The sequence below is a fragment of the Salpingoeca rosetta genome (assembly GCF_000188695.1).
Source record: "Salpingoeca rosetta unplaced genomic scaffold supercont1.14, whole genome shotgun sequence".
Lineage (NCBI taxonomy): Eukaryota > Choanoflagellata > Craspedida > Salpingoecidae > Salpingoeca > Salpingoeca rosetta.
This window is the reverse complement of record NW_004754920.1, coordinates 1160680-1188559: the sequence shown is the minus strand read 5'-3', so window position 1 is coordinate 1188559 and position 27880 is coordinate 1160680. Positions and strand designations below refer to the sequence as shown.

General features: G+C 55.8%; 5 protein-coding genes across 5 annotated transcripts; 1 reads left to right on the top strand and 4 right to left on the bottom strand.

Moving 5' to 3' along the window:
- Nucleotides 1–137: 137 nt before the first annotated feature.
- PTSG_06358 (uncharacterized protein) lies at nt 138–8195 on the bottom strand (the record flags this gene model as incomplete). Its single annotated transcript, XM_004993191.1, has 23 exons — nt 7115–8195; nt 6760–6890; nt 6382–6511; nt 6154–6188; nt 5808–5891; nt 5464–5547; nt 5228–5299; nt 4901–5010; nt 4484–4652; nt 4097–4231; nt 3722–3904; nt 3388–3462; nt 3144–3251; nt 2810–2923; nt 2579–2626; nt 2394–2448; nt 2008–2123; nt 1668–1751; nt 1364–1456; nt 1161–1221; nt 801–958; nt 507–572; nt 138–320 (listed from the first exon to the last, which is right to left on the bottom strand). Exons 1-23 carry the CDS (start codon nt 8178–8180, stop codon nt 138–140), a joined length of 3360 nt encoding a protein of 1119 aa, XP_004993248.1. The 5' UTR covers nt 8181–8195.
- An 87-nt stretch (nt 8196–8282) lies between these two features.
- PTSG_06357 (U4/U6 small nuclear ribonucleoprotein Prp31) lies at nt 8283–11704 on the top strand (the record flags this gene model as incomplete). Its single annotated transcript, XM_004993190.1, has 10 exons — nt 8283–8351; nt 8570–8716; nt 8929–8989; nt 9137–9220; nt 9379–9476; nt 9735–9835; nt 10072–10505; nt 10701–10818; nt 11066–11204; nt 11444–11704. 10 exons carry the CDS (start codon nt 8283–8285, stop codon nt 11702–11704), a joined length of 1512 nt encoding a protein of 503 aa, XP_004993247.1.
- Nucleotides 11705–12019: 315 nt separating this feature from the next.
- PTSG_06356 (uncharacterized protein) lies at nt 12020–13820 on the bottom strand. The gene has a single exon (XM_004993189.1). It carries the CDS (start codon nt 13793–13795, stop codon nt 12272–12274), a length of 1524 nt encoding a protein of 507 aa, XP_004993246.1. The 5' UTR covers nt 13796–13820; the 3' UTR covers nt 12020–12271.
- A 412-nt stretch (nt 13821–14232) lies between these two features.
- Nucleotides 14233–19461, bottom strand: PTSG_06355 (uncharacterized protein; the record flags this gene model as incomplete). The annotated part of the gene is made up of 5 exons (XM_004993188.1): nt 18979–19461; nt 16549–18556; nt 16184–16309; nt 14423–15833; nt 14233–14375 (listed from the first exon to the last, which is right to left on the bottom strand). Exons 1-5 carry the CDS (start codon nt 19413–19415, stop codon nt 14233–14235), a joined length of 4125 nt encoding a protein of 1374 aa, XP_004993245.1. The 5' UTR covers nt 19416–19461.
- Nucleotides 19462–20029: 568 nt separating this feature from the next.
- On the bottom strand, nt 20030–27605 carry PTSG_06354 (uncharacterized protein; the record flags this gene model as incomplete). Its single annotated transcript, XM_004993187.1, has 24 exons — nt 20030–20323; nt 20512–20628; nt 20884–20926; nt 21139–21230; nt 21427–21529; nt 21787–21841; nt 21999–22103; nt 22240–22315; nt 22516–22636; nt 22913–23032; nt 23190–23278; nt 23424–23548; nt 23795–23863; nt 24031–24149; nt 24343–24509; nt 24703–24786; nt 25004–25163; nt 25343–25436; nt 25668–25742; nt 25911–25977; nt 26196–26303; nt 26461–26561; nt 26807–26911; nt 27260–27605. 24 exons carry the CDS (start codon nt 27603–27605, stop codon nt 20030–20032), a joined length of 2835 nt encoding a protein of 944 aa, XP_004993244.1.
- Between the last annotated feature and the right edge of the window lie 275 nt (nt 27606–27880).

Below are 27880 nucleotides of genomic sequence, written 5' to 3'. Positions count from 1 at the left end.
AACTTAAACAACAACAACAACTTAAACAACAACTTAAACAACAACAACAACTTAAACGACTTAACAACAACAACAACAACGTAAACAACAACAACGACAACGTAAACAACAACTTCAACAACAACTTAAACAACAACTTAAACAACAACAACACCACCGCCGCCACCACCCCACGCCCTCACCTGGGTGTTGCAGTTTGCCTCGACGAGCTGCAGCTTCGTCTCTGCCAGCTCGACCTCGAGATCGTGGACGCGGCGCTGAAGCGAGACCAGGTCTTCTGTTGCCGTCGACACAGCAGCCACCGCATCCAGCTTGCGCACCTGGCATGGAGGTGGGGAGGGGGAAGATGAGGTCAACAGGGTGGTGGGGCGATGATGGTGAATGACACAAGTAGGGGGGTATGATGTGTCACTGCTTTGCGCGACGGCATGACAAGGGATGACTTGATGTGCTGACACGAGCACATGCGTCGACAGACAGACACATACACACACATGCGCACGCACCTGCTCTTCAAGCTCATTGATGCGCCTGTCCTTGGTTTTATTCTCCGCAATCCTCTGCAGTTCAATCTGGCGATCAAATATAACGACAACGACGACGACGACGTGAGAACACAGGCGCAATGCACAAGATGCATCACTTGTTCGCACGTGCGCACCAACAGCAATCACGATGACACAAGCAAACACAGGCACAGGCACGCATTCCGTTTTCGCGTGCACGAGCACACGCACATGTATAAGCACACCAAACACACGAAATCACACAATCACACACATGTGACCGCCACAGTTCACCTGCTTGATCTGCTGCGTGAGCTCCAGACGCTCCCTGTCTGCCTTGTCGAGCGTGTCCCTGTACATGTCCTTGATGTTCACCACTTCCTCCCGCAACTGCGCCGTCTCCGTGTCCGCGTGCGATTTCACGCGGTGCAGATGCAGCGCCAGCGTTTCGTCTGGCCGTTGCGGGCAATGGGCAGCATTGCGTGGGCACGTGACGTGTGAGGGGACGTGATGCAAGCCGCGGCAATGTGCATTGCGGGTAGAGAGAGAGAGAATGTGTGTGTGTGTGCAGTTTGCATGTGTGCGTGTGTGTGTGTGTGTGCAGTTTGCATGTGTGCGTGTGTGTGTGTGTGTGCAGTTTGCATGTGAACTCACTCTTTTCTTGCAGCTGGGCCATGGATTTCTCGCGCGCTTCAATCTGTCGATTCATTTTCGTCTGCGCACACAACACAATGGTCGTCAGTTGATACGGGTCAGGGAGAGGGAGTGTGTGTGTGTGTGTATGTATGTTTGAAGGTCACACACACACACACACACTTCCGTTTTCATCCCTACTTCCATTTCTTACACACACACACCTGCAAGTCGATGAGCTTCTGGGTCAAGCTGGCGCTCTCCATCTCAAGCTCCGCCTTTGTCTGCTTCAACTTGTCGTTCTCCGTCCGCAGATACTGTCACAAAGAGACGGCGGTGAGATATGGACACATTGCACAACGGATTGGACCACCGGCACACACGATTACGCACAACATACACAATAACACGCACACATACAATGTACACAAGAATACGCACACATCAACACGTTCAGGTGTGTGGCCTCCCACCACCTAAGCAATCTTCCCCAGCTTGTTCTCGTCCCCCTCTCCCCTGCTCGCTCACCTGAAGCGGATCCTGTGCCTCCATTTCGCGCGCTTTCTCCTCCAAATAGTCGCGCTCGTATTTCGCAAGGCGGTGGGCCGTCACCTGCAAACACACGCACACATCCACAAGGCGATGTACAATACACACACACAGTATGCACACACACGTGCAGGATTGGGCGGAAGTTGTGATCAAGGGTCGGCGGCGAGACAAAGGACAAGTCGGACAAGCAAACACGTACGTATAATCACGCGTCCACGCACACACATCCCCACATACCCACGCACACACGTACCCACGCACACACACTCACGCACGCACACACACACATACCCACGCACGCTCACTCGCACAGCACCTTGATCTTTGCGGACATGTTGATGAGTTTGTTGACTTGGTCCTCGGCCGAAAACAGGAGCGGCAGTTCGTGCCGGAAGAACGACAGCACTTCCTCAAACTCCATCGCCATAATGTCTGGGCAGTGACAGCGGCCGAACAACAAAGGAAGCAAGCGAGGGAAGGAAGGAAGGAAGAGACGGAGGGAGAGATAGAAGATGTGAACGGGTGTGAGGGCTTGTGTCAGAGGCATGTTGTGAGATGAAATGATGTATGAATGAAGCAGTGCGCATGTGTTATGTGTTGTACTCGACCCAACAGTTCATTGGCAGCCAGAGCCGATGTGCACTTCTTCTGCAGTGTTGCTGCTTTTCCTCTCACACCAGCACTGACAATGAGCCACCTCACCTTTCTTGACGAATTTCAACAGCGCAATTGCAATCTGAAACACGGCGTTCATGCCCTGCAGCCAACAACGCGCAAGATGATGTTCAAAACGTGTGTGTGTGTGTGTGTGAACTGATGCGCGTAAAAATGTGTGCTTGTATGTGTGTGAAATTGTGCATACACACATTTACATGTGTGTTCTTTACCGAAGCGAAGAAGACGTCGAAGATGCGGAACACGAGATTCAGCGGAAACTGTCGCCAATCGAGAAACGCAAGAACGCACATGTAACGTGGGTGAGGGCATGAACTTTGTTCATCAACAACGCACACTTCTGAATGTAGCAGGCACACGATCACTAACGGTCAATCACTAGCGCTCACACACGCACGCATTCCCAATCACGAGCTATCACATACGCACACACGTGCGCGCACCTTGGTTGCGTAGAGGGTGAGGAACCACTGTGACGCAAACATGTGCACCTCGAGGTTCATGGACTGGAAGTGGGCGTGCACATCGGGGATGTTGTCCTCCATCAACCGCCGCAGCTGCATGCAAGCACCACACAAGTGCGACAAGCAGTGGCAGTTGCAAATGTGACAGCGATAATGTAAGACGCGGGAAAGGGCAGGAACGATAGTGTGCTGCTGTGATCCTTGTTGGCCTGGCAAACGCGTGTTTACACTGTGCGCGCATCGCCACTACCACCACCACCATGACAGCCATCACAATCCGTCTCTCTCAAATGTCCACGGACAACAACAGTACCTGGTAGAATCTGAGGTTGAGGTTCTCGAATCCTTCCTTGTACAGATCGCGAACACCGTACTCACGCATCATGCTCACGAGCACAAGAAACGCCATTTCCTCGGGCAGCTGTGAAATAGTCATGGTGGTGAGTCGCGTGCAGGGGATACCATTGAGGTTAAACGCAGCAGCCTATTCAAGAAACACTGCGGTGGTGCCCCACCAAGCATCGCCAATCACCCATCATGACGGGTCACCGGCTTACATGCAGGAGGAGCACGGCCGAGATGAAGGAGAGGCCCTGCACGTATCCAATCTCGTCATCAAACACCGCATACGCCTGGGAATCATGGAAGAAAAACACAAGGGAATGCCAAGAAGGCAAGCAGGCAAGCAAGTAGGCAGGTATTGAGCGCGTGAGCAGGCAGATAGATGGTCGTGAAGAAACAAGAGCCTAAATAGCTTTTGGCAGCAAGGCCAGCCATCGCAACAGCGCCCACAACACAGTACAAAGCCCCCCCCCCCGGCCCAAAAAAGAAAAAAAGAAAAACATTCCATTCATCTGTTCTCCACCTCCGCATGCTCTCTTCAAAACGCACATGGCCCAAGTGTCTAAGTTGGGTCTGGCCAGGCCCGTCCTTCTCTTGAAAGTGTGGATGGGCAGGAAACGTGCGTTCCAAATCCCATTCAATGACGTTTTCAGAACCACACGGTTGCGTCAGGAAGTAGCGGTATTGCTCCTCCAACACGTCGTCGTGCGCTTGGGCCAGCCGCATCCACACCTGTTGTGCACGGATGTGGGATGTGGGGTGGGGCACCTGCGTGTTAGCGTGTGCAAGCAAGTCGACAGCTGACGCCACAACCACCACCACCACCACCACTATCATCATCATCATCATCATCACCACCACCATCATCATCATCACCACCACCACTATCATCATCATCACCATAACCACCACCACCATCATCACCTCCTTGCGCATGACGTCTGGGATTCCGCGGCGGGCGAGATAGAGGAGGCGGGACGGCGACAGCGACTCCCACTTGACAATCGCATTCGACCAGATGGCAATCGCATCGTCCGTCATGGTCCGGTCCACGTGGCCCTGGCGGGCGGCGCGGTGTCAGGTGGTGTTGGCGGGTGGCGCGGTGTCACGGATGGTGTTGGTGATAGCGACAGATGATGGGCATGAAAAGAACATCCCAAAGCAAGCACACACACACGCACGCACACACGCACACACACACACACACACACACACACACACACACACACACACACACACACACACACACAGCAACAACAACAACAGCAACAGCAACCCAGAGAGCAAAACCAACGATGGTAGCAACGTTACCTGTCCTGAGAGCACGACACGCGACTTCGTTTCTCCGTTCTCTGCACCATCGCCATCACCATCGCCATCACCATCGCCATCATCATCATCGCCATCATCACCATCGTCATCAACCTCCTCCTCCTCCTCTTCGTCTTCTCCTTTCGTGTCCACGAGTGTCTTCATGACCCTGTGTGCATCGTTCAAGCAGAGGTGGTGGGGAGTGTGGTGGTGGTGCAATGTGAGGTGCACGGCGATTCGCCGAAGCAGACAGTACGTGCACACACGTACACGCGCACACACACACATACACAACATCCACAACATCCACACACGTACACATACACACAATACAATACGCACGCACACACACATACACAACATCCACACACGCACGCACAGAACAAGCAAACCAAATAGCGGGTGCCTGTGACGGACTTGTTGAGGCGTTCGATGTACGATGCCTTTGCGGATCGTGGCTGCTCCACAAGATCCAACACACGCACGGCGTCAATGTCGTGGCCACCGCGCTGGCACGCCAACGACAGCTGGCGGTGGTTGGGAGAAGTTGGGAGAGATTGGAGATGTTGAACGAATGGCGTGTGACATTGGTGTGTGAGTTCATGGCGGTGTGGATGATGATGCAGCTGAGATAAAGCAATCGCTCAATTGCAACCAGTAACTGCACACATGATTGCACATGCAATGACAGTCACACACAACACACACACACACAGTCACACACACAGCCACACTCGCACACACCGCATATTCGTGTTTGAGCGCTTCGCGTTTGCCCTGCACCCAGATGCGGTCTGTAGCCTTCACCGTGCGAGCCTGAGGAGACAAGAATGCATGCAGGCAAACAAGACCATGCATGCAGGCATGACCAAAGACAAAGAAGCAGCAAGGTGGCGAGTGCGCGACATGCAGTGTTGGCAGGCGACAGCTTGGAGTGGTGGGGTTCAAGGGTCATTGGATGCGTTCATCATTCATCGCACCTGCACATCTGTCGTGAAGCGAAACGTCTTTGGGACACCGAGGATGTGAATGTCAACAAACAGTGATATGGTGCACGATGAATCCTGTCAATGCACGAGCATGAACTGGAGCAAGTGAGATGATTGATGATGATGATGATGATGATGATGGCAACACGAAAACGGAGGTACGAGAACGATGAACTCATAAACCCACATGCAAAGTCAGACGCACATTGACAAATGCACACACGCAATCACGAACACACAACACAACCACACAATCACGAACACACAACACAACCACACAATCACGAACACACAACGTAGCCGCGCACAACACAACTGTGCATGCATGCACGCACGTGTGAGACGGCGAGGCTGGAGTGTTCGCGGGGCCATCGAACAGCGGTGATGATGGCGTTGGGGTCGCTCGTGTCCCGGTCGCACTGGCAGCAGGGAGGTGGTGATGTGTGCGTGTGCGTGTGTGTGTGTTGGGGGGGGGGGGGCAGGGTGATGAATATTGGGCGTTGGAATGTTGGAAGCAAGGACGGAAGGTGTGCCACTGAGATGCTGGGAACATCGCAGTCCGACAGAGGCGGAGAGAGAAGAGAGAGAGAGAGAGTGTGTGTGTGTGTGTGTGTGTGTGTGATACAGACAAACAGACACACACGTATACACACAGAGACATACACGTACGCATGCGCGCACCTCTTGGAGCCAGGTAACACCGTCCTCTTCAATGTCTGCAAGATCAGATGGTGGCAGCGACCACACGTGTGTGTCATATGCGACCAAGGTGAAATGAGTGCAAGGCACGCCTACGTGCAAATGCGCAACCCTCACCACCTCACTCCCACCACCATCAAAATCTAACCCCCCCCCCACCCCATTTCAGCCCCCCCCCAACCCCAGCTGTGAACCAGACTGGTGACTGACCGAGCCACGGCCCCGTGCAGGTGATGCCGACCCTGGCGACGCTGACAAAGGGGCTGGTGTCCTGGTGGCTGAGGTGCCGCAGCGACAGCCATATCCGCCGGTCGCGCTCGGCTCGCGTCTTGAACGCCCCCTTCGTGATGGCAGCAGGGGACATGGGGGGAGGGTTTGCGTATGGTGGAAACGAGGTTGAGGAAGGTGTAAAGATGGCTTGACATGCACGAACAAGGAACATGAACACGCACAACGTAAACGCAAGTACACACACGCACACACACACACGCACATGAACACACATGAACGCACACCCACACATACATGAACACACACATGAACACGCACCCACCCATACATGAACACACACGCGCGCGCCAATCTTACCTTTGTGAAGGGACAGAAGAACTGGTTGCCACGCGCGTCGAGCTCAGCCATGCCGATGCTGATGCCCACGCGGTATTGGAACGGGCACGGATATGGCGTGCCATCCTCCCGCCGCTCTCCAGCAACAAACTCTGCACGTGATGCATGTGAGCATTAGAACAGCACACGCATTCCGCACACACGTGTTGTAGGCTGCTCTCCCCCGTTGACAGACACACACACACACACAATTACACGCACTCACACACACACAATTACACACACACACAATCACACACGCACACACACATACATGCACACGTACACACTCTCATACACACACTCTCTCTCATACACACGCATACATACAACGTACTGTTGTATGAGACAAAGTCGCTGAAGCTGCGGTTTGTGAGGGAGAGGGCAAGGTCCACGTCGGCGCCTGTCGACAGGCGAAACACGAGCGCATATCCAGCAATGTCCGTGGACGCCTTTCCAGGGCTGCTGATGGATTCCTGACTCGGTGCCGCCGGGCTGTCGACGATGGTCTCGGGGATGTGTGTCCTGACCCACGCTGCATCGACGCTGATGCTGATGCACGGCATGGCGCAGTCTGGGCGACACACAAACATGATGTGGTTGAGGGGAATGGAGAAGAAGAACCTCTTTGCGGTGCGGTCTGTAATGAAGATGTTGGAGAAGAGCAGCCGAGGAAACGAGATGGACAGCGGCTGGCCTATCCACTCGAGCGACTGCTGTGCTCGCTGCCTCCGCTGCTTTTGTGGCGTGCTCATCCCCGCCTCGTCTTCCTCCCCCTCGTCATCATTGTCAACAACATCAGCATCATCATCAGCATCACCATCACCATCACTACCAGGACGATGAACATCCCTGCCGTTGTCATCGTCATCATCAGCAGCATCATCTGCCGAGACTTTGACTTCTGCTTCTTCTGCTGCTTGCTTGTCTGTGACACGGGGGTCAGCATCAGCACGCTCCTTTACCTGCTGTGTGGCTGTTTCATGGACAGCATCGCCCACGGAAAGGTCGCCGAGCGGCGACGTGATGTTCGAGTCTGTGCGCACGCTGGATGTTCTGCGACTTGCCGAACCCGTGGAGGGCTCACCACCAAACGCCCGCAGCGTGCACCGCGTGATCTCGCTCACGGATTGCGGCGCATCCAACGGATGTGCGCCTCCAAAAGTACAGGCGATCAGGGCATGGGATGCCGTCAATTGCTCCCGTTCATCATCCGTCAAACTCTCCGCGTTTCCATGCCTCTTCTTTGATTGCTGCGACTGCTGCTCTGATCGTGGCTGCTGCGACTGCTGTGGCAACTGCTGCGACTGCTGCGACTGCTGTGGCGACTGCTGTTGCTGTCCGTCCACCTCTCGCCCTGCTGCTTTGCCACTATCATCACAATCAGCGCCCTCTGTCATCATGATCGGTCGATTACGACACCAAAAAATGCATTGACACATCTGCTGCGCCGAGATACTGTCAACAACGTTCGCAGCACCACACCACCACCACCACCTACAGCCATGTCACTGCACGACGCGTTGCTCGCTGACCTGGAGGACCTCGACGATGACGAGGAGGAGATTGTTGAGGTGTGTATGTGTGGGGGGGGGGGGCTGTGGATGCATGTGTATGTGTGTCTGTCAACTGTGTGTTTGTGTATCAATTGTGCGTATGTGTGTGTGTGTGTGTGTCAATTGTGTTGCTTCCTGTGTGTTGCGCGATGATGTGCCCTCTTCGCTGGTGCATGTGAACCGTCGCACTGACGAACTTCCTTTCTTGCACACGTCTCCCATCGTGACACGTCCAGGAGAACACTGAGGTCGCCCCCAAGGAGGAGGAAGACATGGATGATGACGAGGACCTGGATGACATTGCTGAGGCCGGAGAGGAAGAGCAGGATGACTTGTACATGTCCTCTGTTCATGCCATTGCCAAGCTTGCAGACAGTGAAAAGGTGCAGAGAGAGAAAGAGAGTGTGTGTGCGTGTGTGCGTGCGGTGTGTGTGTGTGTGTTTGTGTGTGTGTGTGTGAAAGACTGTGTGAAAATGAGGGGAGGGCAGACGAAGAAGACAGAGAGAGACACTGTGTGTGTGTGTGTGTGCGTGTTGCACTCTGTGGTGTGATGCGGCCTCTCAGCACTCACCTCGCCATCCCACATGGGTTGCAGATGCAACGCGTCATGACCCAGATTGAGGAATACGGCAAGAAGAAGGACCAAAGTATGACTTGTCATGTCATCTTGCTTGCTCCTTCGCAACGTTGATTGCTTGCTGATGCTTCTTCTCTCCTCTGCCTTGTCATGGCTGCTCCGCAACAACCAACTCACCCTTCCTGTTTGCGTGCATGTGTTTGCACACTTTCGCACTTGTGCACAGCGCTTGACGTTGCCTCCTCCAGCCCGGAATACGAGCTTGTTGTTGAGGCCAATAACCTCACCGCCGAGATTGACAACGAAATCGGTTCGTTGTGTGTGTGTGTGTGTGTGTGTGTGATGTGCGTTGTATATATGTCCCATTTGCGTTGTACACCAGTGTGCTTGCCAAGCTGCTTACCCCGCCCGTCAACAACTACCACATTTCCTCGACTCACCTCGTCCCACTCCTGCACCATGCATCAGGGGTGGTGCACAAGTACATCCGTGACAAGTACGCCAAGCGCTTCCCAGAGCTGGAGCAGCTCGTCAGAGAACCCCTTGACTACGTCAAAACCGTCCAGGTAGGGGTGCACGTGTGTGTGTGTGTGTGTGTGTGTGTGTGTGTGTGTGTGTGCGTGAGTGTGTGTGTGTCTGTGTGTCTGTGTGTATGAGTGTGTGTGCATTTCTGTTCTGTTTTGTTTGTTTCTTCGACTCTTGTACATTGTTTGTTTGTTTGTTTGTTTGTTTGTTTCTATTTTATTTTTTTTATTTTTCTTGCATCCGTCGAACCAACCGACGTAACCCCACCACCCTGCACTGACCCACCGCCATTGCGACAGCTGCTGCAAAACAACCTTGATGTGACGCAAGCCGGTGTGGACGAGATCCTGGCGCCAGCAACAGTCATGATCGTCAGCGTGTCAGCAACCACAACACAGGGGTGCGTTTTCAGTTCTAGTGGTGTGTGAGCGTGTGGTTTTTTTTTCCGTAGAGTGAATGACATTCTCTCCAACGGATTTGCTTCCCCCAGTCTTTGTCCTTCGCCTCTACACACACACACACACACACACATACATACACACACACACACACTCTCTCTCTCTCTCTGTCACACACACACACACACACACTCACGCCCCGCCCCCCCCCCCACTCCAATGCAACGGAATTGTGCAGTGTTGAGCTGAGTGCTGACGAGCTGCGGCAGGTGAACGAAGGGTGCGAGATGCTGCTTCGCCTGGACGACTACAAAGCGCGCATCTACAGCTACGTCGAGTCGAAGATGTTCTTCCTCGCGCCAAACCTCACACACATCTGCGGCTCGTCGACTGCCGCCCGTCTCCTCGGTGTTGCCGGGGGACTTGAAAAGCTCTCCAAAATGCCCGCATGCAACATTTTGGTGCTTGGCGCGCAGAAGAAGTCCCTGTCCGGGTTTTCTGCCGCGGCGACGCTGCCGCACACGGGCTTCATCTACTACTCTGAGCTCGTGCAGAGCCAGCCGCCGGACTTTCGCCGCAAGTGCGCGCGTCTCGTGGCGGCGAAGGTTGCGCTGGCGGCGCGCGTGGACTCGTACCGGTCGACAGCAGCACAGGGCGCCACCATCGGCATCAGTGAGTGATGGTGATGATGATGATGATGATGAAGGGTGGTGTGTGTGTGTGTGTGTGTGTGTGTGTGTGTGTGTGTGTGTGTGTGTGTGTGTGTGTGTGTGTGTGTGTGCAGTCGTCTCTCACCCTCCCCCACCTCTCTCCTCACCATCCCCATATCTAACACCCCTCCTCCTGCCCCCTTCTGCCCAACCGCAGAGCTGCGTGAGGACATTGAGAAGAAGATGGAGAAGGCGATGGAGCCGCCACCAGGGAAGACTGTCAAGGCACTGCCCCGCCCCGACGACCCCTACAAGAAGCGACGCGGTGGAAAGAGGTGCGCGGTTGTCGTTGTTGTCGTTGTTGTTTCGTGCTTCGTGCGGCATGTGGTGAAGAAGTGGTATTGCTGTTGTTGTGACTGCATCCGTACGCAATTGCGTTGTGGCGCTTCACAGACACCAGCCCTCGTCCTCCTTTGCATGGCGTAACCCCTCACCATCGTCACATGAACCCACCAATCACCAATCACAAATCACAAATCATGGCCACCAATCACCAATCACAAATCATCGCCACCTGTCCAGGTTCCGGCGGCAGAAGGAGCGACAGGCGACGACGGAGGCAATGAAGGCTGCCAACAGGATGACCTTTGGCGAAATTGAGGAGGATGTTGTCCAGGAGGAGATGGCTGCGTTCTCCGGCCCGCGCGTCGCAAAGGGCAGGGTCAGTCGCCTGTGCTGTCGTCGTCGTCGTCGTTGTGTGTGTGATCTGTGATCCGTTGTGTGTGTGTGTGTGTGTGTGTGTGTGTGTGTGTGTGTGTGTGTGTGTGTGTGTGTGTGTGTGTGGACAATGTAAGCAAGACACAATTCGCAATTGCACACTTGCACATTTGCTCGCCTCTCACATCTGCACCCACCACCATACAACCCCCCCCCCCCTCGTCCTTCTCAACCACTATGCAGCTGCGTGCCGTGGAGGCGACCCAGAAGGGCGGGGCGCTGTCGAAGAAGATGCAGAGGCGGCTGCAACGCGAGGCATCACACGGTGGCATGTCCACAATCCGCGGGACAGCAACAGCCGGCACAGCATCTGTCTCGTTCACGCCGATGCAGGGCCTGGAGATTGTGAGCAAGCACCTGGAGCAGAAGAAGGCAGAGAGCAACAAGTACTTTGGCAACGAGGGCTTTGTCAACGTCGCCAAAAAGGCAAAGAAGAGCTCGTAGGGTGTGTGTGTGTGTGTGTGTGTGTGTGTGTGTGTGTGTGTGTGTGTGTGTGTGTGTGTGTGTGTGCCTGTGTGTGCCTGTGTGTGTGTGTCTGTCTAGCTGTCCATCCGTCTTGTCTGTATTTGTCCGTCTAGCTGTCCATCTGTCTTGTCTGTATTTGTCCATCTCTCTTCTTTCTCCTTCTCTCCTTCCCCCCACCACCACTATCTTGTCTGTCTGCGCGTGCTTCGTTCTTATCCCTCTGGCTCAGAATACAACCGTGCAAGTGCCAATACAGCAGCAGCGTCAATACTGCATCAGGAGCTCTTCAACGAACAGCTGTAATGATGTAACAACGGGCGAAGGCGCAGCACAATCGCGTGCAGGAAGATGGAAGTGCATGCAGGTGCACAGTGTAACGCAGGCACCAACCACTCCGAACGAGCGTAGACACAGACAAGTAAACGAGCGAGCAAACACAGACAAGCGACCGTGTGAAACGCACACACATGTACACACACATGCACACACGCACACACACGCACGCACACATGCACACAGCAACAAACGAACAAACGAATGACGTCGTCACCATGAGTCTGGGCGGAGGATGGCGAGGAACGCATCAACACCGCCAGCAGTGGGAAGACCAAACAACGCGCCCTCCGTCTCCCCAGCAACAAACACGGCCGCCTGTTCGCGAAAGGGAACGCGTGCACTGGCAGCAATGGCACGCCCGCTATCGTCATCCTCCGTACCATACAGGCCGCCCCACAGCACCTCGCCCGTGCGCGCGTCGAGGCGAGCCACAAACAGATCCATCCCGCCGTGGTGCTGCTGGTCGGCAAACATGGCGCCGAGCGTTGCGCCCGTGATCACAACCGTGGTCGTGGACGCGTCATAAGCAACGCCGCCTGCCTCGTCAGCAGCGGTTGCTCCCAACTGCGTGTTCCACGCCACAGAGCCATTGGTGCTGTGCAGGGCGACAACAGCAACGTCGCCCGCGCCGTCGGCGTTTGGCGCATACAGCTCGCCCTGCGTGCTGAAGACCACAAACACCAGGCCCAGGTCCGTGCTCGCTGCAAGCGACACGTCCTCCTCTTTCTCCGCGCTGCCGAGTTGCGTTGTCCATGCCGAATCGCCATTTGCCACGTGCCGCGCGTCCACAAACACGTCCTTGCTGCCACTGTTGTCGCCGCTCAGGTCGCCCTCTGTCGTGCCGGCAGCGAAGACGAGGCCCACACGCGAGTCCACTGCCACCGCATGCACGTAGTCGTTTCGGTTTGTCTGAACGTGCTTGCCCCAGGTGACGTTGCCCGTGCTGCTGTCCACGCGTGCGACGTACCCTTCCCACGCGCTGGCTTGGGCTTCAAACAGCGAGCCCATGTGGTACCCGCCGATGAACAGGGACCGTGACACCTCGTCAAAGACCATGGCCTGTGCGAGCTCCGTGTTGGCTGAGCCAAACTGCACGCCCCACAGCTGCTTGCCCGTGTCGCGATGGAAGGCGGCAAGCACGAGGTCCGCCAGGCCATGCGGCTCCGGCACAAACACGCCGCCGTTTGAGTGCCCAAACACGTACACCGTGCGCGCCACGGGGTCCATGGCAACGCCGAAGGCGCGATCGTACTGCGAGGAGCCAAACTGCACGCCCCACTTGAGGGTTGCGTCGTCCGCGTTGAAGCACGCCACATACGCGTCCACGAGCCCAGATAGCACAGCGAAGAGGTTGTTGGAGGTCTCGCCGCAGACGCACACGACGTTGGCGATCGAGTCCGCCACGATGCCATTCACCACTTCGTTGAAGCCGGCCCCGATCGATGCCGTCTCCGCGACCGTCAGGTTGGGGTTCCAGGCCCGCTGGATGCCCTGCGCCGCAGTCAGGGCGGCCGCCGTGGCCTCCAGTGCCCGCATGCGTTCATCCAACACTTGCACGTCCACGCCATTCACAAACACGCGCCCCTGCGCGCGCTTCGTGTCCACAAACAAGTTACCAACGTCATCCGCAAAGATGGCCGGCTGCATATCCACGCCATCCTCGCCAGCGCCGACCCCAGCGCACGTGAGAAGAACAAGAAGGGTCAGCAGCACTGACAGCATCTGCGACATCATGGCAGGCTTTGTTTGGGTTTGGTTGTGGAAGTGTGGCGAAAGATATCACAGAATCATCGACGTCGTGTGTGGTGTGTGGTGTGTGGTGTGTGGTGTGTTATGTGTTGTGTGCGCGCGTGCGTGTCTGTATGTGTGTTTCTTCTGCACGCAACACAGACACACACACACACACACACACACTCTCTCTCTCTCTCTCTTCTTTCCACACGCGCCATTCTTCCCTATCAGTGCTCGAGTAACGTTGTCTATGTTGCCGTGAGCCAAGTACCATACATACACACACGCCACACGGCACGACCAAACAAAACAAAAATAAAGGACACACAGGCACCTTGTGCCTCTTCGAGTATGCCAACTGCCAACACGATACAGACCCTCCTTCCCGCCCCCCCCCCCCCACACACACACACGCATACACACACGACGCCTTGCTCACATCACAGCAGCCGCGCCGTCTTGGAGAATGGACCGGCCCCATCATCGTTATCATCACCACCATCACCATCACGGGTATGGCGACGCCGAGCCGTGGTGCGGCGGGTGGTGATGGGGCCACCTGACGCTCCTGCCTCTGCTCTGCCTGCCCTGCCCTGCCGTGGCCCTCCTCGCTGCCGCTGATTTGCTCACCTGCTTCCGCTTCAGCCTGTTGCTGCTGCTGCTGCTGCTGCTGCTGCTGTGGGTGTTGTTCTTCCTCCTCTCGTTGCTGACCTCCGCTTCCGTCTTCTTCGTTCCCTTCTTCGTTCCCACTCTCATCTTCCCCCTCCCCCTCCCTGCCCTCCTCCTCCTCCTCCTCCTCTTCTTCTTCTTCCTCACCATCATCACCATCATCACCGTCGCCTGTACCCTCAGGCTCTGACAGTTGCTCGGAGAGTGTCCGGTACTCCTGCGACCGCTGCTCATCTCCCCGTGCAGCGTACACCGCAGCAAGCGCGTCGTACGCCAGTGCTGTGGACATGTGGTCCTCACCGACCGTGGCTGCAAAGATGGCCAGCGATTTCTCGCCACACTCAAGCGCGCGATCAAGGTCTCCCTTGCCCACGTGCGCGTGCGCGTACTGCGCATATGTGGTGCCCACGTCCGGGTGCTGCTCCCCGTGGGCGTCCAGAGAGATGTCGAGGTCCTTCTCCAGGTAGCGCAGCGCCGTATCGTAGTCGCCACAGTCCAGCGCCAGCTGGGTCAGCCCCGAGTACACTGTCGCCAGGTCGGGGTGCCGCTCGCCAAGCACGGCCGTGTAGATGCCCAGGCTGCGCTGGTAGAACTGTGCTGCCTCCTCCACGTTGCCCATGCTGCGGTGTGCCTGCGCAATCTCATACAGCGTGGCGGCGGTGTTGGGGTGCTGCTCCCCAACCGTATCCAGCCACACGTTGAGCGCCTGCTCGAAGCACTGGATGGCGCGGCCCTGGTCGCCAATCTCCGCAAACACAGTGCCCAGGGAATCCACGGTGGTGGCTGCGTTTGGGTGCACAACACCCACCGTCTGCGTCTGGATGGCGAACGCTTGCTCCAGGCAGGCGAGTGCACGCTGGTACTGACCGAGCTGCGTGTGCACCTGGCCGATGTTGGTGATGGTGTTGGCCACGGTCGGGTGCTGCTCGCCCAGCACCTGCTTCTCAATGTCCAGGCACTTGTTGAACAGCTCCAGCGCACGCACAAAGTCGCGCTTGTTCAGGGCAATGTTGGCCAGGTTGTCGTATGTGGTGGCCGTCTCCCGGTGCATCTCACCCAGCACCTTCTGCTTGATGCGCAGGCTGCGCTTGAAATACGTCTCCGCCGTGCTGTACTCGCCCTTGTAGAAGTACACCTGCCCAATGCAGTCGACCGTGGTTGCGGTGGATGGATGGTCCTCCCCATGCATCTGCAGTGTCACTGCCAAGTCCTTCTCAAACAGCTCCGCAGCGCGGTCGTACTCGCCCTTCTGCGAAAGCACGCGCCCAAGGTGGTTGTATGTCACCACTGTCCCCGGGTTGCTGTCGCCCAGCTTCTCCAGCTTGATCTTCAGGCTCTTCTCAAAGTACTCTGTTGCGCGGTTAAACTCGCCCTGTGTATGCGTGTGTATGTGTGTGGGTGTGGGTGTGTGTGTGTGTGTGTGTGTGTATGTGTGTGTGTGTGTGTGTGTGTGTGTGTGTGTGTGTGGGTGTGTGCTTGCATGTGTAAGTGTGGGTTTGCATGTGCATGTATGGAAGAGGCAGTAGAGTTGCGTGATCAACGTGCACAAACAAACACACACACATAGTTGCTACAGCCACACCAGAAGCCATCACAAGCACAAACACCCCACAGTCATCACACACATCACACCACGTACGTATATACACACACGACACTATCGCACACAGATGGCCACGTGCATGGACTTAGCATGCTGCTGCTGCTGCAGCTGCTGCGCACCTTGTGCTCGTAGACCTGGCCAAGGCAGTCGTATGTGATGGCCGTGCTCGGGTGCGACTCGCCATTCACGCGCAGAGCAATGCGAAGGTCCTTCTCGTACAGCTCAATCGCCCGGTCATACTCGCCCTGGTCGCAACGCGCAACGTGAGGGTTGGGTGAGAGGTGAGGGAGGGTTGGACGAGACATGGGGAGAGTGGGATGGCACAACGGTCGTGTGGGACACACAAGTCAATCACGTTTACGCACAAAGTTGCACACTCCCAAAACCATCCACACACTCTAAAGAAAAGTCGCACACATCACACGCACACACGCACACACACGCACGCACACGCACACACACACACACACACACACACACACACCTTGTCGTCATAGACCTGGCCCATGGTGTTGTAGCTGGCGCCTGTGCTTGGGTGATTCTCCCCAACCAGCTTGCGCGTGATCTCCAGGTCCTTCTCAAAGCAGGCAATGGCGTCATCGTACTTGCACATGGCCTTGTACAGCTGGCCCATGGAGTTGTACACAATGGCGGTGAAGTGGTTGGTGTCCCCCAGCACCTCCAACGTGATTCGCAGCGACGTCTTGTACTGCTCCAGCGCGTCATCGTACTGACCCATGCTGTCGTAGATGCGCCCATATGACCGGTACGCCAGCGCCGTACGCGGATGGTGTTCGCCAACAGATGCGCGAAGAATGCGCAGCGCCGTCTCCGTGCATTCCCGCGCGCGCGTGTAGTCGCCCTTGTTGTCAAGAATCTCGCTGATGTGCAGGTAGGTTGCTGCAACATCGGGGTGCATGTCCCCGAGTGACGCACGCGAAATCTCCAGGTCCTTCTCTGCAAACGCCATGGCTTTGTCGTAGTCGCCGGCCCCGCTTGCCAGCACGCCCAGGCTGTGGTTGGCGTTGGCCGTGTACGGGTGCAGCTCCCCCACCGTGCGTTGCAGGATGGCGAGGGCTGTGGTCGCGTACTCGTGTGCGCGGGCCGTCTCCCCAGCGCTGTCGTACACGTCGCTCAGCTCAAGGTACGTCATGGCAATCTCGGGGTGCTGCTGCCCGCACGTGGCGAGCCGCACCCGCAGGCACCGGTGCAGGTGTTCGCGCGCAAGGTCGTACTCTGACCGGTAAAAATGCACCTCTCCAATGGAGTGAAGGGCGGAGGCCGTGTCCATGTGTTGCTCCCCAACCACTACTTCCAGCGTCGATAGGCTCGATTGGAGCAAGGCCAGCGCATCTCCATAGTCGCCCATGCACTTGTGCAACCGCCCAATGTCGCCCTGCACGTTTGCGGTTCGCACGTGCTTGGTGCCCAGCAGCCGTTGCAGCATGTCAAAACTTATTTGCAGGTGTTTGCGCGCTTGATCGTACTTGCACATGGCCGTGCACACCTGACCCAGCCCTTGGTGCGCCAAGGCAGCAGTGACAGACGGCTTTGTTGCACTCGCTGCTGCTGCTGCTGCTGCTGTTGTTGCTGATTCTGTTGTTGTTTTTGCTGGCTCTGTTGTTGTTTCCTTCTTGTCTGTTGCTGTCTCTTGTTCTCCCTCACCCTGCTGCTGCTGGTCTTGGAGCTGGAGCGCCCGGTTGAAGCAGTCCATGGCCTTGTCGTACGTGGCGTTGTAGCAGTACGCCTGTCCCAGCGTGTTCAGCACCTCCGCCTCAAACCCCGCGTCCACACCACTACTCTTGCCGTCAGACGTGGTGGTGGGGGCAGGCGTGATGCATCGCTGGAGCATGGCAATGGCCTGTGCATACCGCCCGTGCTTGAGCAGCAGGTCGCCGGCCCTGTGGCACAGCACAGCATACGGGATTGACGCTGCTGATCCGGTCTTGCCCGCCCTTTCCGCTTCCGAATGTTGTGTTGGTGCCGGTGGGGTTGTTTCGCTGGTGTTGCCTTGTTCATCGTGCCCGCCGTCAGCGTGCGGTCGTGAGGAGAGCACGAATGGCTCGAGCTGGTCCAGGTACCACGAACGCAGGCAGTCTTGCAGCGCTTGGTTCAGTTTCGCAAACCCAACACCTTTGACAACGGCGCGGACAATGAACTGCTTGTCTCGCAGCAGCGATGTCTCTGCTTGATCGCCGCGCACGCGCACAAACGCGTCCATGAACGCACCGCCGCCGCTGCCGCTGCTGCTGTCGCTGTTGCTGCTCAGGAGGTCCCGCAGCACCGCTGCCTTGAAAGCAGCTTGCTGGCTACTGGGCACACGGATGATCAGCTTCGATGCGCCATCCTTGATGCTGCAGTGCATCTCCCACAGACACCAGAGGCGCCTGAGCGCCGTCGTGCTCACTGGCGTTGCTTCGGTATCCCTTGGAGACATGACAACGACCGTGTGTCCAATCTCGTCAATGGCATCCTTCAGCATGGTGTCCCACCTGCGTTTGCCACATGTGCATGCGTTGGGGTGCAGAGATTCGAATGTGTTTGCAACGATATCGTGAGCGTCGCTTGTGATGGATGTGATTGCAGCGTCTGTCTGTGTGTGTATGTGTGTGTGTGTGTGTGCTGTTGTTGTTGTTGTTGTTGTTGTTGTTGTTGTTGTTGTTGTTGTTGTTGTTGTTGTTGTTGTTGTTGTTGTTGTTGTTGTTGTTGTTGTTGTTGTTGTTGTTGTTGCTCTGGGGCGCAGTACGCGGTTGTGCAGCGCCTCGAACACGCAATTGTGCGCACGTACAAACGCACACATACACACACACAAACGCACACACACACACGCACACGTACGCGCACACACACACACACACACGTACGCGCACACACATACACACGTACGCGCACGCACATGCACACAAACACTCACCATTCTGGGGGATGCTCGGCAGTGGTGGCGCCGTGTTGGTTGACGCAGAAGATGTCAATCCAAAAGAAGCATTGCTTCGTAGAGCCATTCCCCTCCTTCTCGGCGCTGCCTTTTGTCACCTCATCCTCTGCAAACTGGATCAGCATGTTGGCCAGGTCCACAAACTTGTCTTGCCACGCGTGCACCACGTACACGTTGGCCGGGCCGACAGCGGCATGACCATCTGCTGTTTCATCGCCGCCGTTCTCGTTGCAGTTGGCTCCGATGACGGCCGTGTACGCACTCCCTTGCTGGGAGTGTGCTTGCGCGCGAGGCAGGATCACGCGTTCACACACGTCTTTGGTCGTCAGATCAGCCCAGCATGACGGCTGCTCACTGCGAAGGTCATCCAGAAGCGAGCGCAGGAACCCGGCAGACACACCAACACGCGCACTCATCTTGATTGTTGTTGTTGGTGTGGTGGGTCGTGTTTGTCGATCACGTCACTACTGTTTATGGTGTTGTTTGGAAAGACGGAACGTTCGTCCGACATCCACAACAACGCGTCATTCACCCCATCCTCTCTCTCCCAACAGCAAGAGCACGCACACCAGTTCAACAAAACAACGGCTGCCGTGTGGAGGTCACAAGAGAGATACAGAAAAGAGATCAGGCAAGACTGCAATGCAACAGCTCTCCTGCCTGTGGTCATGTCATATCAATCAACACCAACAAAAGAAGCAAGAACAGCAAACGCTCAAAAAAGAACCTGTAGGCGGGGAGACAATAGATCGCTCCAGCCAAGTCTGCACACACATCAACACACACACACACACACACACACACACACACACACACACACACACACACACACACACACACACACACACACACACGCACACACGCACACATCAACATACCAATCTCGCTCATGGAGTTTGGGGTCAAATAGAACGAAAGGGAGAAAGAGAAGAAGAGAGCAAATGGAGTCACAACGTCACGTCACATCACGTCATGTCAAGCGAGAACGCGAGAGAACGTGAGAGAATGTGAGAAGTTGAAAGGGAGGAGCTCAGGCCTCCGACTCGTCCTGTCCGCTGTCTGGCGTGTTGGGCGAGCGCTTTGACTTGGGGGATGGGGTTGACTTTGGAGATGGCGATGGTGGCAGCACGTGCTTGCTTGCAGACACGCGAGCAAACGGGTTGCTCGGGGCGGGCCGCTGTGGGCCCGTGAGCGACGGCAATGCGGCTGGTGGCTGCGGGCGGGCAATGGTGGCGGCGCGGGTGGGGGATCCGCGACCTTTCCCGATATCCATGCTGGATGAAGGCGAGCGACGCGCAGCAAGAGCAGGGGAGCCGGTCTTCTTCTGTTGGTGGCGTGAAGGTGGTGGTGTATAGGTTTGCAAGTCCGGGAGGTGAGAGCGAGACTGTGAGCAACGAAACGAGTGTATGCACCAGACATTGGTGCAAATGTACACACGTGTGTGCACGCTGACAACACACACACACACAATCTCTCTCTCTGCCTCTCTCTCTCTCTCTCGACCAGGCTTACCGAAGCGCCGATATCTGGGAGGACAATGCCCGGGCCAAAGTAGCCGCCACGCACGTGGCGAGTGCTGGGGGAGGTGGTGGGCAGCGCCTCTGAGGACTGAGACGGAATCACAGCCACCTGCAAACGCACAAACGCATCATTGGGGGGTACGAAGAAACACGAGTGGCATGGAGGAGGGAGGGAGAGGGGAATGAGCAAGGCGATATGACGTGCGTGATGCGCGCCATTGTAGCACTACAGCGCTGTGCAGCACAAGTTGTGCACATGTGTGTGAGTGTGACACAGTTCACATCACAAAGTCACATGAAGAAGAAGCAACAGCACAGAGTGAGCGGAAGCCGCGGTTGCCGTGCGTCGCAACAATCAACGCACCGGTTGCACCCACGAGGAGCGACGGCGATCCTGTACTTTTTTCCTGTGAAGAACAAACAATGTGCCCAACACCATGTGTGTGAGGGTGAGTATGTGTGCGTGCGTGCGTGCGTGCGTGCTTGTGTGTGTGTGTGTGTGTGTGTGTGTGTGTGTGTGTGTGTGTGTGTGTGTGTGTGTGTGTGTGCGAAGTGCGCGTGTGTGCGTGTGCGAAGTGCATTGTGCACGCACGTGCTTGCAAGCAACAGCGTGTCGTACCGCTTGATTGTCTTGACGAGAACAATCACGAAGATGACAAAGAGCAGAGCGCCCAAAACGCCAACAATCACCACGCCAGTGGATGTCGTTTCCTGTTTCGTGCACAAGCGTGTGCAGAGGGGAGGGGGAGTGAGATACGCGAACAACAGAGAGGAGTGCAAATTACGACACGCTCACGACAAACAGCATACAGGCAGGCCATCTGTATAACACATGCGAGCAATTGCGAGCGATTATGATACTGTTCCTCCTTTCTCTACATGTAAGCAGCAACACAAGCGCACGTACCTCGTTGCTGCTTCCCGAGAAGCGAGGGACAAAAATGGTTGTCGTGGATGTTTCCGTTGCGGTCGATGCTGACGCAGCGGATGTTGTGCTGCCACCAGAGGCCCTGTTGTCCGTCACAACGTGTGCATATGGACGTGAATGTGCGTGTGTGTGTATGTGTGTGTTGTGAGTGAGTGTGTGTGCGTACGTGTTATGGTGTGTGTGTGTGTGTGTGCAGGTGCGTTTGTGTGTGCAACATGGTGGCGGCGAGCGAGAGTGAGGTCATGTCATGTCACATCATGACACATCAGCACAATCGGTTTCATCAAACGCAGTTGCAGCAAACATCATGAAACCACGTCGGCAGCAGCGCGCTCTTACGTTGATGACGCAGACGTGCTTGTCGTGGTGAGCAAACTCGCACTGTCTTCCGCAACTGCATCAGTGTGCATGCAAGCAAAAGGACGACACGGGTGAGGAATCGCTGGTACTTGTATGGAGCAGCTCACTCACGCTGAATGTGTGCGCTTGAAGCACGCTTTGTAGCCGTTGTTATGCATGCTTGCAAGCAAGCATACCAGCAGACAACTTACCAGAGACGGAGAACATCGTGGTGACACCAACAGCCGTCGAGAAGCCCGTCTCCGCCTGGAAGATGAAGCGAAATCGCGCAACAAGTGCTGCCAACACGTTGGCGTCTGTGGATGTGGTGGTAGGAAGAGAACGTGAGGTTAAGTGTGCGCACATGCAGTGGGCGCGGGCATGAGTGGGTCCGTGTCCTCCTGCTTGCAGGCAACAGTGGCAGGTGTTGCACATCACATCACGGCTACCCACCTTGCAAGAGGGAGGCTATCTCGGCAGCGCGGACAGCATCACGACGCCGGCGACGGAAGGACGAGTCCAGATCAACCTGTGCACACGTGATGTGCCACACGTGGTGAGCAAGCAAAAGCGTGTGATGGCCGTGAGTTGAAACTGAAATGCATTCCGCACGCATTGTGGGTGTGTGTTGTATAACAACACACAACGAGCGCCATGCTGCAGACACGTCTCCTCTGATCAGCGAGACCCGACGGCGCAACTCTCCCCCACATGTGGTCGTCAGCGAACCTCTGGCACGGTGTATGTGCTTGGAAGGCGAATGGAGAAAGTGACGAGGGTGGAGCCGTCGTCCACCTGCTGCACCTGGAACACGAGCGCGCTGCTGTTGAACTCAAACGCAGCAACAGCACTGCATCCACAACGGTTGGTGTTGGGACGAGGGACAAAGGGGAGGCGAGACAGGAGTGAGCAGAAGTGAGGGGTGCAGTGAGTTGGTGCGTGAGCATGAGGAGTGGGTGTGGTCGTGATGGCAACCGCCCTATCGTCGTGTCATGCAACTTGACTTCGTTGTCGCTTACATCACACACACACAGCACATTAACACATCAACAGGCACGCAATGCAGCCCAGAACAGCAGAAGCGCCGGTGCATACGATGCAACACAATAATGGCAAGCGCTCGCACCTCAGGAAGATATCGGCGCGCACGTGTGCAGAAACGTTGGCAAACGGTACGTCGGAGAGAAGAAGTGGGAGCACCACGTCGACATATCCAGATGGAACATCATCACTTGGCGCCGTCGCTCTGCAAATATGGCAAATTTGGACATGAGAAACCGTGGTGTGTGTGTGTGTTGAAGTTTCGTTCGTGTTTGTGTTTTGTGTTTTTTGCCTTTTTCACTTTCATGTGTCTGTGCGTGCAGTGAATGTGTGGTGTAGTGTGATGCAGTGTGAAGTCGTACTGTGTGAATGCGTCGAAGCAGTCCGATGCGCAGACGTCCAAGTGCTCCTCGCGCTCAGACATACACGCAGAAAGCAGCGCCACCAAGCCCTGCCACCAGGAACAAATATGATGAACACAGCACGGACATGTGTGTGTGAGTGAGCACAGCGCACAACCATTCGTGTAGACACATGGTGACACGGTCTCATCAACAAGCCATACTGTACACGCGCGTGCATGCATGTGCACGTACGTCGCAGTCTTCGACGGCGGTCTCGAAGCTTGAAGTGCAGCACGAGTAGCACTGTTCAAAGGAGGACGCTTCCGTGTCGCATTCGTACGCTGACGACGGTGGGAGTGTCTCCTCTGCCATGATGCCTGCAAGCAACAATCAAGCATGCGTCCACGGAACCAAAGAAGCATCGAAGAGATGAGACACGATATGACATGCAAGTGAGCAGAACTGGAGAAAAGATTGTTTTTGGGGGGAGGGGGGACAGGGTTCGAAAAAAGCGACAAGTGATCAGGACAGCACACGAACATTGCGGGAGGGGGCATCGTGTTGCATGATCGTGTCAGACACTCGTGTGAGACACAGCTTAAGCATGCAGATGACACGCTCACCGTAGCAGGTGTTGTTTGCAGCGACAATAGCATCGTTGGTCCGGCGCACAAACTGGCTGTCACGGCATGCTGCGGTGGCAAAGGGCAAAGTGCGTGTGCGTGCGTGTTTGTGTGTATGCGCATGCGTCATGTGTGAATGTATGTGTGTGTATGAAGGAAAGCGCTCAAGGGGCGACAACTGAAACACAGCACAGCACAGCACAGCACATTACAGCACAGCACACGCATACACGCACCTTCAAGGTAAGGGTGAGCACAGGCGGCAACGTCTGAAATGTCGCTGGCACATGTGGATGGGGGAAGATCGGCAAGGTCTCCACACGCAGCGACGGCCGTGTATGCGCACTCAAACGCACTGCCAAGAAAACGCAGACAGGAATGTACATCAGGCTTTCGCACAGCTCGAAGCGTGTATCATACACACACACACACGTAGGGACACGAGAGCGTACATACGCAGACACATGCACACACGCGCGAGCGTACATACGCACAGACACACACACACACACACACACATGCACACACATACACACATAGACGCGGACCTGAAGGGCTGGCGTTCGTAGAGATCGCGTGAAAACTCCTGGAGGGTGGTGGCGGTGGTCGTGTTTTCGCGAAGGAGCGAGCAGAGGCCCACGCCAAGCCGGTCCGTGCTGAACTCATGTGCACGTGAGGACGGGCGCACGGGAGGAATCAAGGTGAGATTGACGGACTGATGAGCACGATTGAGGCGGCCCAGCGGAGCGCAACTGCGTGAACACATGGCACACAGCACAATCGCAGCCACAGATGCATTCACAAACAGCCGCACACACAGCCGCACACACAGCCGCACACACAGCCGCACACACAGCCGCACACACAGCCGCACAAGCACGCTGTCTGCAGTCAATGGTGCATCAAACTGACAGGAAGGAGCTGCACTCGGAATCGGAGAGGCAGCGAAGCGCACACGCGTTAGGGTTGACGCGCACGGGGAACGTTGCAATCTGCACACACACACACACACACACACACACACACACACACACACACACACACACACACACACACACACACACACCAAAATAGTTAGTTCATACGACCTAGCTTCAAAATGCCCAACAAACATGAGCGATTGTGACTGCATCTCATAGAGCACCACAACAAACTGCAACAAAGGCATGTTTCACACGACGCCAAACATGATCTCAACACGACACGCACGGGCTGGGTGTGGTCGAGAGAGGTGCGGACACGGCGCTGGAAGAATGTTGTGGATGACGGCTGGATGTCAATATCGAACGAGCACGTGTCGACGTTGCCTGCATTGTCCTCTGCGCGATATTCAAACGTGTGCACACCAGCGGTCAGGTTTGCCTCAGGGCTGTGTGTGAGTGAGTGAGTGAGTGAATGAGTGAGTGAGTAAGAAAATGTAAACAAGTGCACGGAAGCAGGTACGATCATGTATGCGCGCGCGCGTGTGTGTGAGTGCAGTGCAAGGCATGATTGGGCGACATGTCAAGCCATGCCGTTTAACATGGTTGCTTGTTTCTTGCTTCATACCGTTCTGGCGAAGGCGGCACAAGCGCCGCTGCGTCATTGTCCTCGACGAGAGGAGCGATCCACTCCACGTGCACAAGCGGCACAGAGTTCTCATCTGCATACGTGTGAAAATACAAGCGAGTGTGTGAATATGAACATGCACGTAGTGCACATTGATTGACAAAGGCAACGCGAGGCACACACACACACACACACACACACACACACACACACACACTTGTCGTGAGTGACACAACAGGAGTGAATGGACAAGACAGGAAACTAAACCGCTCAGGGAAGCAAGCCACATGCCACCATCAATCAATACACGATCAGATAAACGCACCATAGATGATGTCCTCGATATCCGGTCGAACCGTGCGTGAGCTCGGACAGTTGACAAGCGTCGGAGCCGTGTCGTCTGCATGGTGCAAGGTCCACAAGCAGTAGCGTTGAGGAGGTGGGTGGGCGGCGGTCACAAAACAAGCGGGGGACGCGCACATGCAAGCACGCATGCACATGACACCAAGACACCAATCAGGCAAGTGCGAGGGAATTATGTCACAACACAACAGGGGAGTTGACGGACCGTAAATGGTGACGGTGAATTCGCAGTCTGCGGTGTTGCCGCTCTCGTCCGTGGCGCGGTAAGCAATCTGAACACAGATCATAGGCGACAGGTACCAGGCAGGAGGGGCAGCAGCAGAGTGACAATGAGCACCACACGAGATGACGCGTTCAGGCAGGCATGGAAATAAATGGGTGACAAGAGCGTCCAACGACTGTAACTACGAACACACACACACACACACACGCACATATGCACACACATACACACATACGCACATACGCACATACACACATACACACACACCTGTGTTGTGCCAATGGGGAACTCTGAACCACGTGAGGGCCCTTCAATCTGCTCCACGACAACAACGCCACCGCGATCGTCCTCCTGCAAGTGGTGCCCACGTGCCTGCTGTGAGATTGATTTTATACAAGCAAGGCACGTACAGCAGTCGCAGCAGTAGCAGTCGCAGCAGTAGCAGCAGTAGCAGTAGCAGTAGCAGCAGTAGCAGCAGGTGCAAGTGCCAATCAGCAAGGCATGACGGCACGTGGTGCTGCTGCCCACTCACCGCCTCGATGGTTCGCCAGGAGACTGCTTGCGTGTTTGAGGTTTCACGGGTTGGGCGGGCAATGCCAACCTCACACGCCGTGAACTCTGGTGCTTGGAAGTCTGACAAAGGGTGCGAGCGCATGGTGTGAGATTGCAAGTCGAGCTGTCATGCATGTGATGGATGCTTGAGACTACATCCACAGGGACGCAGACAGAGAGACAGACAGCCAACAATCACAAATGCACGCAGCTCATCCCACATTCAAGTCCACTTCCGGCATCGACTGCATGAACCACAAACCCACAAGAAAATGATGGGTGAATGACATCACTCGACATCACTGCACTGCAGACGGCAGACCCACCTCCGTAAACGCATGGTTCGGCCTCGTCCGAAAGGAACGTGCAGCCCTCCTGGGTCTCGCACACTTGCTCAGTGTTGTAGCCAGCACACAGTTCGTATTGCACCACTGTTGCCGATGGAAAGTAAAAGCCGTGAGCAACGTGATTGGATGATATTGGGATTCGAGGAGGGGGAAGAGGGTGGAGAAATGCGGATGAGTGACATACAAATGTAGGCTGCAGTGAGACACGGGAAAAAGCGGAAGAAAACGAACCGTAGTGCACACACACACACACACACGCAAGAACATACACAGGTGTATCGAATAGCACACACACACACACGCGCGCACACGCACCCACACGCGCACACACACACACACACGCACGCACTCACCCACACACGTACACGCGCGTACGCACACGCGCACACGCACACGCATGCGTATACACACACACACGCGCACATTACACACCATCTTGGCACATGACGGTGTAGCATGCTTCGTATTGGGCGTAGAGGGCGCTGCCTGTGGAGTCTGCCTGCGCGGGGCAGGACTCAAGGCAGTTGACGAGCGAAAGCTTGTTGGTGGTGAGAGGGTAGGAGGTGTAACAGGCCTGCCTGCAGGCAAGGACGGCGTTGCACCCTGTCTGGGCGGTACATTGCTGCGTTGGGTTGTAGCAGCGATCTGCCGCGCACTGGTAGGCAGCGTTGCTGTACAGCGAGCTCAGGTCCACGGAGGATCCAAGCGCGGTCTGAAGAAGCCCTCCTGGCGACGTCATCATCGTCACCGCCGCAACCAGCACCAACATGGTTGACATGGTCTTGGTTCGCTGTGCTGCTTGTGTGTAGCTTTGTGTCAACGGATGCGGCGTGCGTGTGTGCGGTGTGCGGATGCTGCAAAACAAGGTGATCAGACGGCGACACGCACGAGAGTCAGAACAAGCAAAGCAGAAAGAAGAAAGAAGAACTGGCAAAGGAGAACAAACAACAAATGAACGCTGCTTGCAAGCTGCTTGAAAGCTGAGCTCTGCTTTTGCCTTTGTAGGTTTTGTTTGTCAGGTCTCAAGACCGCAAAGCTGGACCACAAAGCTTC

What these genes read in the sequence shown, in the direction of transcription:
- PTSG_06356 (XM_004993189.1), bottom strand. Translation starts at nt 13,795, where the DNA reads ATGATGTCGCAGATGCTGTCAGTGCTGCTGACCCTTCTTGTTCTTCTC.